General features: G+C 42.4%; 1 protein-coding gene across 1 annotated transcript in view; it reads left to right on the forward strand.

Moving 5' to 3' along the window:
• Nucleotides 1-12,201, forward strand: part of LOC309551050 (protein LEG1 homolog) — an 87,196-nt gene that overhangs the window by 2,576 nt on the left and 72,419 nt on the right. Inside the window, exon 2 of the mRNA XM_082251491.1 lies at nt 8,895-8,984. Within this exon, the coding sequence (XP_082107617.1) occupies nt 8,895-8,984 (90 nt within the window). The remainder of the gene's footprint in view (nt 1-8,894; nt 8,985-12,201) is intronic.

Genomic DNA, 12,201 nt, shown 5'->3' on the forward strand with positions numbered 1-12,201 from the left:
AATTTTTATTGTTTTTATTTTTTAACTAGTAATGGCGGCGATCTGCGATTCTTTTTTTGCGGGACTGCGACATTGGGGCGGACAGATCGAACCCTTGACTGACATTTTTGACACTTTTGGGGGTACCAGTGACATTACTGCAGTAATCAGTGCTATAAATATGCACTGTTACTGTAAAAATTACACTGGCAGGGAAGGGGTTAACTTTATTGGAGAGGGAGGGGTTAATGTATGCCTGGTGCTTACTAACGTGTGTGGGGGGAGGGGACTGTGTGACACAGGCACAGATCGCAGGTTCAGCTATGCTGAATTCTGCAATCTGACCCTGCCTGTCACTTAAGCGGGTGGATCTCTACACTCGATCCCCGGCGATTGGGGAAGAGCGGCGGTGATCACTGCCGCTCCTCCCCTGGCCCGACTCCCGCTGTGACTGAATACAGTGGGAGCGAGCCTCTGGTGGCACGCGTGCCGCCCACAAGGGGAGGAGTCCAGCTACGTAGGTCTACGTCGCTGGACGATATCGAGCCACTTTGCCGCAGTAGGGTCAACGTGACCGGTTGGCAAGTGGTTAAAAAAAAAAAAAAACACCTGAAAAAAATATACTTACCAAGCAGCCACTCACATAATACATTTCTATGCTGAAAGTCACTAGAAAACTTTGATTTCTGTAAAATGTATACACTGTGGAGGTTCCTTGCACAGAAAGAAAGGGCTGAAAAGGCTGCAACAGTAATGATAATGGGAGAGTTTAACTACTCTGAAATTGACAGGAGGAAAGGCACTGCTGGAACACAAAGGCCATAAATGTATAAACTTATTACAAAACAGTTTTATGGTCCAGTTGATAGACGCCCCTACTAGACATGATGCTCTGCTGGACCTGGTAATCTCATATCATGCAGAGCTTATTACCAATGTTCATATATAAGAACATTTGGGTAGCAGTGACCATAGCATGGTTTCATTTAGAGCCAATTCAAACTATATGCGGTGACAGACTTTTTACCACATGGTAAAACTTTTGTGACCGCAGGGACACTCGGGAAATTATTGTTTTCCATGTGTCCCATTCACAATGCAATGCAGCCTAGCGCTGGGCTGCAGCCTGCTGCGATAAAAAACAGACTGCATTTTATCTCAGAACACAGGCCCGAAAAGGAATGCAATGCCAGGCAGTGCAGCGCGCCACCTGAAATTGCAGTAAGTAAAGTGTATGTTTTTAATACTTCAAAGAATACTTGTACAAAAAAGGGGATGGTGCGCTGCGCTGAATCGTGCACCACACTGCCCTCTAGAGAGCCGGCAATGCAGAGCGGCCAGAGTGCTGAATCGCTCAGGCTGCTCTGTGATTTGGCCCTTAACCACTTGCCTACTGTGCACTTAAACACCCTTCCCATCCAGGCCAATTTTCAGCTTTCAGCGCTGTCACATTTTGACTGACAATTGCGCGGTCATGCTACACTGTACCCATATGAAATTTTTATCATTTTTTTCACACAAATAGAGCTTTCTTTTGGTGGTATTTAATCATCTCTGGGTTTTTTATTTTTTACAAAAAAAAAGAATAAAGACAGAAAATTTTGGAAAAAAAAAAAAGTTTTTCTTATTTTCTGCGAGTAAATTTTAAAAATAAATTTTTCTCCTTCACTGATGTGCGCTGATGAGGCGGCACTGATGGGCACTGATAGGCTGCACTGATGGGCACTGATGAGGTGGCACTTATGGGCACTGATGAGGTGGCACTTATGGGCACTGATGAGGAGGTACTAATATGCTGCAATGATGAGCACTGATAGGCGGCATTGATAGGCGGCACTGATAGGCGGCACTGATGAGCACTGAGAGGTGGCACTGCTGGGCACTGAGAGGTGGCACTGCTGGGCACTGAGAGGCGGCACTGACGGGCGGCACTGATGGGCACTGAGAGGCGGCACTGATGGGCACTGGCGGATGGCACTGATGGACACTGACGGGTGGCACTGATGAGCACTGATGAGCACTGATGGGCAGCACCATCAGTGCCCACACTCAGTGCCCATAGTGCTGCCAGTCAGTGCTCATCAGTGCCTAGATGAGCAGGCACTGATGGGCACTGACTGGCAGCACTATGGGCACTGATTGTGGGCATTGATGGGGGACACTGATGGCGGGCACTGTTGGGGGCATTTTGTATGTTTTTTACCTTTTAGTAATCAGGGCACTGGTGATCGGTGCCCTGTCTACATGTCTCTGTGTCCCCGGCGGCTGACGGCTCCCCCTCCTTCCTCACACTGCAGGCTCCGTGTGAGGAAGGAGCGCCGGCGATGAGAGATGATCTCATATGTTTACATATGAGATCATCTCTCATTGGATGGTCCGATCACGTGGTGAATGGCCGCTGTGATTGGCCATTCACCACGATCTGTGATCGGCTGTGTCCAAGGGACACGGCCGACACAGATTCTCCCCGATGCGCGCTCGCGGGAGCGCACGGGGGGCGTGTCACTGGGAGGCCGTTTAAAAACGGCCTCCCGAAAATTCGAGTCTGCGCTGCAGCCGTATATAGGCTGTAGCGCGGATGGGAACAAGTTAATGTTAGCTGTAAACAATGAGCAAATACAGGAAAGATAAAAATATTTAAAGTAATTCTGAAGACTCAAGGTTTTTTACCTTCTTGCATTCTATGCTTGAAGATAAAATACCTTCTTTGTGCAAGCGCCCCCCCCCCCCCTCCTTAATACTTACCTGAGCCCCATCGCAATCCAGCGATGTGCATGAGAACCTCAGTTCTCTGGGGACTCTCACTCCTCATTGGCTGAGGCAGCAGCGGGAGCCATTGGCTGCTGTCAATCAAAGCCAGTGAGCCAATGAGGAGGGAGAGGAGGTGGGGCTGGGCTGTGGCTCTGTGCGTGAATGGGCACACAGAGCAGCAGCTTGGGTGCGAGCCTGCTTGGCTGCCACCACAGCAAGCTGCTTGCTTTGGGGGCACTCAGCAGGAGGGAGGGGCCAGGAGCACCGGCGGACCCGAGAAGAGGAGGATCTTGGATGCTCTGTGCAAAACCACTGCACAGAGCAGGTGAGTCTGACATGTTTGTTATTTAAAAAAAAAAAAAAACAAGCCCTTAATTTCACTTTAACTTTAAGATTGCACAGTTTCCAAGGATGAGGGCTTCTCTCCAAGACTTAGACTGGGAGGGAATATTGGCATGGAAAGTACTGAAATGGGCATTCTTCAAAATGACTGTATGCGAACACACTGCAAAATATATTCCCATGGGCAATAAGTTTAACCAGTTCTGGACTGGAAGGGTTTGTCCCCCTAATGACCAGGCCATTTTTTGAGATTCGGTAGTTCGTTATTTTAGCGGAAAATTGCACGGTCGTGCGACACTGTACCAAAATAAAATCGATGCCCTTTTTTTCCCCACAAAAGAGATTTCTTTTGGTGGTATTTGATCACCTGTGCGATTTTTATTTTTTGCGCTATAAACAAAAAAGAGCTACAATTCTGAAAAAAAAACAATATATAACATTCCCCAAAAAAATGTAAAAATGAAAATGTTTCATCCTTTTAGGCCAATTTGTATTCTGCTACATATGTTTGGTAAAAAAAATCGCAATAAGCGTATTTTGATCGGTTTGCGCAAAATGTATCGTGTCTACAAACTAGGGGAAAGATTTATGTCATTTTTATTTATTTATTTATTTATTTTTACTAGTAATGGCGGCGATCTGTGATTTTTAGCAGGACTGTGACGTTGCGGCAGACAGATTGTACCCCTAACTGACATTTTTGACACTTTTGGGGGGACCAGTGACATTACTACAGTAATCAGTGCTAAAAATATGCACTGTTACTGTAATAATGACACTGGCAGGGAAGGGGTTAACCTAGGGGTGATCAAAGGGTTAAGTGTGAGCCTAGGGAAGTGTTTTCTAACTGTGGGAGGGATGGGCCATAGAGACCTGTGATCCTATATACAAGGATCACAGGTCTCTATGGTCATTTCACAATGACCATAAGGGGTCCATATAGTGAACTTGGCGTTGAGGTTTTCACTTTAAGGTCATCACAAAGGTGGCACTCTTAAGTCTGGAGGAAAAGAGATGTACCTCCAAATATGGAAAGGTTTCTTCGCAGTAAGAGTTGTGAAAATGTGGCTCTGCTCAGTTAAGCAAATAGTTTAAAAAAAGGCCTGGATTCTTTACTAAATGCAAAAATTATTACTGAATACTTATGTTTTTAGGTATTAGCACCTAAGAATATTAGACCATTAGATTAGATACAGGAAATATCCAATAGCCTCATGGGGAATCAGGAAGGAATTTTTCCCCCACTGGAGCAAATTGGATCACTGTTTTTTTTTTCCTTTGGATCAACAGTATAGTATTCATTTAATTTTATGTGGTATTAATTGCTATCATTGATAATTTTATTGTTGTTGTGCCTTGTTTTTGTAATTTGTGTGTTTTCTTGTTGAAGTAATTGTATTTTAGAAATTTCCCTTTGGGATTATTAAAGTATTCTGAATCTGAACTGTGGGTATATGACTGTGAATATGGAGGTTTTCTATTTGTGTGTGTTTTTTCTAGAGGTTGAACTAAATGAACTTGTGTCTTTTTTCAACCAGATTAAGTATGTAACAGTGAAAAAGTCAACAAAATGAAAGCCCAACTGCAGGCAGAAAACAAAATTGATCCCTTGCAGGGGGGTTTATAGTTTGTTTTGCCAGATCCTCTGTTCCTCTAATAGACAACGCTAATCCCCCCCCCCCCCCCATGATCTGGAAGTGACCTGTCCCTCAGCATGCTCTAATCCAGGCAGGACTATGGACCCTGCTCTGGTCTTCATGACACCAGGACCCGAGACTACTAGAGCTAGAGAAGCTGCAAGGATCAGTCTAGCTGTGCGAGGGAGCCGAGGATTGGGTGACCAGATCAGTGTTTTTCAACCTTTTTTGTGCAAAGGCACACTTTTTTCATGAAAAAAATCACGAGGCACACCACCATTAGAAAATGTTAAAAAAATTTAACTCTGTGCCTATATTGACTATATATAAAGTAATTATCTTGAATAGGAATCAAATAAACACAAAGAAATTATTTTATAATTACTTTATTATGAATGCGTGGTGGTGGGGACAAGGTGCCTTCCAAGGGGGAGGCTGCGCAGAGAGCATGGGGTGGCAGCATACCACCTCCTTCTGAATCATACCAGGCCACATCCCTTTTAACACTGCGAGGGTACCTTTCAAGATGAAGGCCCCCCCCCCCCCCCGCTCTTTGTAAGGCAACTTGTTCCCAGGTTGAGGAGACAAAGATGTAATTTCTACATCTTGCTCCCAGAAGGGATCATGTGACTCACGGGCATGTGCCGGGGGCCTATAAGAGTGGAAGCCCCTTTATAGTAAAGGTGCCCCCAAATATATGATCCCCAATAACCTCCAAAATTGAATAAACACACACAAATCATGAAAAAGTATTTTGCTAAAAATTCCATAAATAAAAAACAATGTCACCTGCTGTACAGTAAATTCATCATCAATTTCCAACATCAGGGCAGGCAACAATGTAGAGCCAGCCTCAATCCTGAAGACCCAGCACCACACCACAATGTCCTCCTACCTGATAATGTTGCCCAGGCTGCCTGTCACCACCACGACCTGCTGCCTGACACAGTCTTCTTCTTCTCCAGCTTCTGTGACAGTGAGTCCCACGCTGCGCACCTGCAGACAGTGCAGTGCGCACTGAAAGTGGGTGGAGGCGGAGCCAAATTGTAAAAGGCGGGGACTGGGAGGCGGCAGGGCGGCGGCCTGGAGAAGAGGCTCAGAAGGGGTGACGTCACTGGTTGCTAGATGCTAAGCGGCCTCTAGCCTAGCAACCAGTGCTCCCCACAGAGGGAGAGCGCCGCGCCGCAGCCACCAGCCACAGGACAGTGGCAGAGAGAGCAGCGCCGCCGCCGCAGCCACAGGACACGAGCGGATGATAGATGGTCAGTAAGGCGGTGTGAATCCCACCACTGCTTAACATGCGCTTCGGATGAAATTGGAATTTTTCCCACGGCACACCAGGCAATATCTCACGGCACACTAGTGTGCCGCGGCACAGTGGTTGAAAAACACTGGACAGATTTTCTGTAAAACCATAAAAAACATGGAGAGGACACGGGAAGTCCTAGATTGACCTCCCTATATCTCACTCCAGATGTCAGGACTTTAAAGCTTTAAAGGATGTGAAGTTGTCATAAATTAGTGAGAACCAGAATTTAAGTAAAAAAAAACTATTTTATTCATGATACAAATTTAAAAAAAGATTTCCATAGAGAAAAAGAGCTAAAAACATAAATTCCATCAGCATCAATACAAACTATTTTTTATATCTTTTTCTCTATGGAAATTTTTTTTTTAAATTTGTATCATGAATAAAATCCGTTTTTTACTTAACAAATTCTGGTGCTCAATAATTTGTGACAACTCCACATCCTTTAAAGTCCTGACATCTGGAGTGAGATATAGGGAGGTCAATCTAGGACTTCCCGTGTCCTCTACATGTTTTTTATGGTTTTACAGAATATGGATGTGGCTGTGGATAGTTGTCTCTAGAACTGATACACATTCATTTCTGGGTGACCGTATTTTCTTTTATTGTTCCCCGAGGCATAAATGAGCAGTTAACCCTTGCAGTGTGGGCACAGTCTTACTATAAGGGATATTTTTTTATTTGCCTGGAGTTGAGATCTAATGAATGTTTACGGTAGCACCACAACAAAATTGACCTTTGAGAAAATGCCCCAATTTAGATGTGGTTATTTCTAATACCTGCTAGCTGGGAGAGAGGGACTTAATGTCATTTTTAATCAATCACACTTATATGGTATTTGGTATTGCATTAAAACGAATGTAACATTTGTACGTTCCTAGTTAGCTTTGGCAAACAGAATGATGCCACTGTATCATTGGAAGATGGTGAGGCTTTGACTGAAAGTAGCTTGTGGAAGTCCACACGCTAAAGCCTAAACACTGAATAATCTATTTTCAATAACCTTCAGACAAGCTATTAGTTTGGTCACTGCAGGGCTCATAGTTTTAAAAGGGCTCAAGTATGGATGCAAGTCTTTTTAACTACTTCTGGACCAGAAGGTTTTACCCCCTTAATGACCAGGCCATTTTTTGCGATACTTCACTGCGTTACTTTAACTGACAATTGCTCGGTCATGTGACACTGTACCTAAATAAAATTGATGTCCCTTTTTCCCCACAAATAGAGCTTTTTTTGTGGTATTTGATCACCTCTGCGGCTTTTATTTTCTGCGCTATAAACAAAAAAGTGCAACAATTTTGAAAAAAGAAATCAATATTTTTTAACTTTTTTGCTATAAAACAGATCCAATAAAAATGTTAAAAATCTAATTTTTTCATCAATTTAGGCCAATATGTATTCTACTAAATATTATTGGTAAAAAAATATCCCAATAAGCGTATATTGATTGATTTGCGCAAAAGTTATAGCGTCTACAAGCTATGGGATATTTGTTATGGAATTTTTATTTATTTATTTATTTTTTTACTAGTAATGGCGGCAATCAGCAATTTTTAGTGGGACTGCGACATTGCAGTGGACAAATCGGATGTCTAACTGACATTTTAAATACTTTTTGGGGACCAGTGACACTAATACATTAATCAGTGCTAAAAAAAATGCGCTGCTATCGTACTAATGACACTGGCAGGGAAGGGGTTAACACCAGGGGTGCTCAAAGGGTTACGTGTGTCCCTAGGGGTTGCTTACTAATTGTGGAGGGGTTGCTTTAATTGGGAAAAGACAGAGATCCTGGTTCCTGCTTAGTAGAAACACAAGATCTCCATCTTGTCCCCTGTCAGAACTGCGATTTGCCTTGTTTACTGCCTCTTCCGGGGATGCTTGCGGGTGGCCATTGGACTTCGGGTTCACCTAGATAATCACGCCACGATTGTGCATCTGGGGATGTGATGAGCCTATCTACTGGCTATTGAACAAAACGATGTGCAGGTACGTCGTTTTGCGCAATAGCACCACTTTGCCACAGTATATACACATCGGCTGGTCGGCAAGTGGTAAAGTGGCTCCAGGACTACTTCTAGATTTGCTTTTGTTTTATTATCTGCCAGCCCCCATTTAGTTATTCAAAATGCTACATTAAACTGTCCATAGATAGATCTTTTTTTTTTTTTTTGATCAGCCAGCTGATCAAAAAAAAAAAAAAAATAAGCGGATTCCTCCATGAAGTTAAATAGTGTGGTTGCTGGACCTACTCATTGGATGTCTGATAATGGCCTTACTTTGTTTTTATTGTTGTATGCATACTGTTATCATTTAGAAATAAATTAATATCACTGATTAAACAAAAATCAAGCAGGAATGGCCATAGATGAATCAACATTTGGCTGATCCCTGCTGAACAGCCCTCATTTCAGTCCGCCTATGGCTAGCTTAAGTGAGGGAATGGCTGCTTTCATCACAACCTAATTACAGGTGATTTCCTTTGTAACAGGAAATTTTATGAAAATCTTTCTTAAAAAAATATAATGCCCAATCCCTGGCTTTCTTTGGCTAGAATACTTTCTTACTGAGTGCTCAGAGCAGCCATTACCCAATGCAGTCAAGTCAGGTCGAAATTAGAACTCCTGATCTGCCTGCTTTGTTCAAGTTTATTTACTTATTCAAAGTTTCAAAGTACTCAAGATATTGGGTTAGATTTACAGTATTTGGTTGCTTTTGGCACACAAACGTTCAGGTTTACCTCCAGTGAATATGACACAAGATACTGCAAACATGAATCTAATTTTACACTTTGTACTTCATTAACCAATATTAACTGACAGATTTAAATATTTTTGTAATTGTAATTGACTGTTTTGTTTTTTAATCAAACCTAGGACGGTTAGTAGATGACTCTAATGGGGCAACCAGTGGACCAAACACTGAGGAGAACCAGACATTAATCTCTGGGAGAAGTTGGTGGGCTTGTAAGTAAACCTGTATGTGCTTTTCTATTTCAAACATGAATAAGCTATCAGATATAACATAACTTGAGGAAAAGGCTTTCGAATGTTCTTGTATTTTAATTTGTGAAACATTTTATTAAACAAAGATTTAAAGACAGATTATTAATTCCTTGTATGAAATCTAGGATGAATGATCATATGGTTAAGAGTGCCAGTACAGACACCAAAGAAAGACCTTTTTGTTGAAGGAGGAGTAAAAATGTATTTCTAAAATGTCCTTTTCTTCCGTTAACCACTTCCGCCCCAAAAGGTTTTACCCCCCTTAATGACCAGGCCATTCTTTGCAATACAGCACTGTGTTACTTTGCAGCGGACAAATCGGACACCTAACTGAGACTTTTTTGGGGACCAGTGACACTAATACAGTGATCAGTGCTAAAAATAATGCACTGTTACTGTACTAATGACACTGGCAGGGAAGGTCGCTTCTCCTTTAATCGCATTGTGTGGCCACGTGTCCTCTTACATTCCTTGCGACTGCATCGTTTTTTTCTATGCTGAGATCACCGTTGAGGTATTTGTAAATCTCTATCATGTCCCCTCTCAGGTGTCTCTTCTCCAGGGAGAATAAATCAAGCGCTTGTAAGCGCTCCTCATAATTAAGGTCTCACAATCCCCTAATTAGTTTAGTTGCCCTTCTCTGGACTCTCTCCAGTTCCAACACATCCTTTCTGAGGATTGGCGACCAGAACTGGACAGAGTACTCCAGATGTGGTCGGACCATGGTTTTATAAAGTGGTAGGATTATAGTTTTATCTCTGGATTATATCCCCTTCCTTATGCATGCTAATATTCTGCTCGCTTGGCAGCTTCAGCTTGACATTGCATGCTATTGCTTAGTCTATTTTCTACTAAGACTCCCAGATCCTTCTCTATTCTTGATTCCCCCAAAGGTTCCCCCCCTAAAGTGTATTTTGCGTTTATGTTTTTAGTCCCCAAGTGCAATACCTTACACTTCTCCACAATAAACCTAATTTGCCACGTAGTTGCCCACCCTATTATTTTATTTTTTTTTCAGGTCATTCTGTAAGATTTCTAAATCATGATGTGAAGTTATTGCCCTGCTTAATTTTGTGTCATCTGCAAAAACTGATATTGAGCTAGTGATCCCGTCCTCACTGCTATTTATGGATAAATTGAACAAAATTGGTCCCAGGACTGAGCCTTGGGGGACCCCACTTACCACTCCAGACCAGTCTGAGTACGCGTTATTTATTACCACCCTTTGGACACGCATCTTTAACCAGTTTTCTATCCAAGAGCAAACCTTGTGGTCTATGCCTGCAGACCTTAGTTTGTAAATTAAGTGTTTGTGGGGAACTGTATCAAATGCCTTAGCAAAATCCAGATACACCACATCCAAAGGTCTCCCCCCTATCTAGACCTTATCTAGGAGCTTACCTCCTCGTAGAATGATAACAGATTGGTTTGACAAGAACATCCTTTTGTAAACCCGTGCAGATTACTGCTGACGACACTGTTGAGTTTAGCAAATTCTTGGATATAGTCCCTTATCATCCCTTCCAGTAATTTACATACTATTGACGTCAGGCTGAACGGCCTATAATTTCCCGGGATATGTCTCTGGTCTTTTTTGAATATTGGTATCACATTAGCTTTCCTCCAATCCCCTGGTACATTTCCTGTCCTAATACTGTCAGCAAAGATCAGGAACAGTGGTCTAGATATAACCTTACTGAGTTCTTTGAGTACTCTCGGATGCACGCCATCCTGTCCTGGTGATTTATTTGTGTTAATGTTATCAAGCCTTTCCATGATTTAACCTTCTATTAGCCATAGCGGCAAGTCATGTGAAGTACTGCCAACCATACAGTCATGGTCAGTATACCCCTTCTTTTCCTGTGTAAAGACCGAGGAGAAGAAAGCATTTAGCACAGTTGCCTTCTCTGTGTCCTCTGTAACCATCCTCCCATCAACGTTAATTATGTGTGCAACATGCTCTGACCTCGTTTTTTTGCTATTGATATGTTTAAAGAATTTCTTAGGGTTTCTTTTACTTTCCTCTGCTATTTGTCTCTCAAAGTCGATTTTAGCCTTCTTGATTTCGTATGTATATTTCTCCTTCGATTCCTTGTATTGGTGGAAAGCCGATAATGTCCCCTCCGATTTATATCTCTTAAAGGCCATTTTTTTTTCCCTAATACGTTTTTTTACATTACGGTTTAACCACCCTGGTTTGGCCTTGGCTCTTCTAAATTTATTTCCCATAGGAAATCTGCTGCAGTAAATATACGTTACATGGTTGGCAAGTGGTTCATTATTTGCCAAATAATATAGATCAGTGCAGAATTAGTGTAACCTGCTTAAATCTTCCAATTCTACATCCACAATCTTGTTCTTGCCTGTGCAATTGAGCCACTTTTCAGTTCGAGGGACAACCTAGTAGAAGTCTATAAAAGTCTAGATTTCAAAAGTGCATGCATCAATGGAAAATTTTTAGCTGTGGGATGTGATGATTGTGGCAGGCCATGGCCATGGGATGCAGATAAATACAGTCCCTGAGAAAAGGTGGGTTACTTTAGGTCAGTGGTCACAGCAAGGATGGCAATATGGCTGAAGCCATAGTCAGCGAATCGCTCCTCAAAATCAAACTGGTGCAAGATACCAGACAACGGCTTCAATCTTTTTGGGAGTAGACTGGATGCAGTCATCTCAAGGGTGACCAGTGGCAGGTGAGGGCTAATACCATTTGACAAAAAAAGACAAATCAGAAAGGTCTAGTATACAGGTGGCAACTTCAAGACAGATATGAAGAGGCAAAATCCTATAGACCAGGAAAAGATTGCAAAAGAAAACTGGAGAAGTACCCAGTCTTCATGACTGAAGTTTCAAAACCTATCTTTGGAGAACAGCAAAAGTTCTTTTAAGGTTTGCCTATGCAAGGGGTGCCTGGGAGAGCCAGACTAAAGGTATGTGCACACACTTGGGTGGAAAATATTCAAGATCAGTGGGCAATAATGTCTATATCGGTGTGACATTGGCGGACATTTAATAGACCTCCACCTTCCAATCACCTCCAGCCAACCAGGCTAACAGAATCGATGGAAAAAAATGTTGTTTCAGTTTATGGCCCAAATAATTCAAAAGCAAGCAATAGTGAAGGCTCCAAGAGCCCACAGAAGAAAAGGATTTGAATTACCTCTGTTCTATATTTAAA

Source organism: Pelophylax lessonae, assembly GCF_965119305.1.
Source record: "Pelophylax lessonae genome assembly, chromosome: 3".
NCBI lineage: Eukaryota > Metazoa > Chordata > Amphibia > Anura > Ranidae > Pelophylax > Pelophylax lessonae.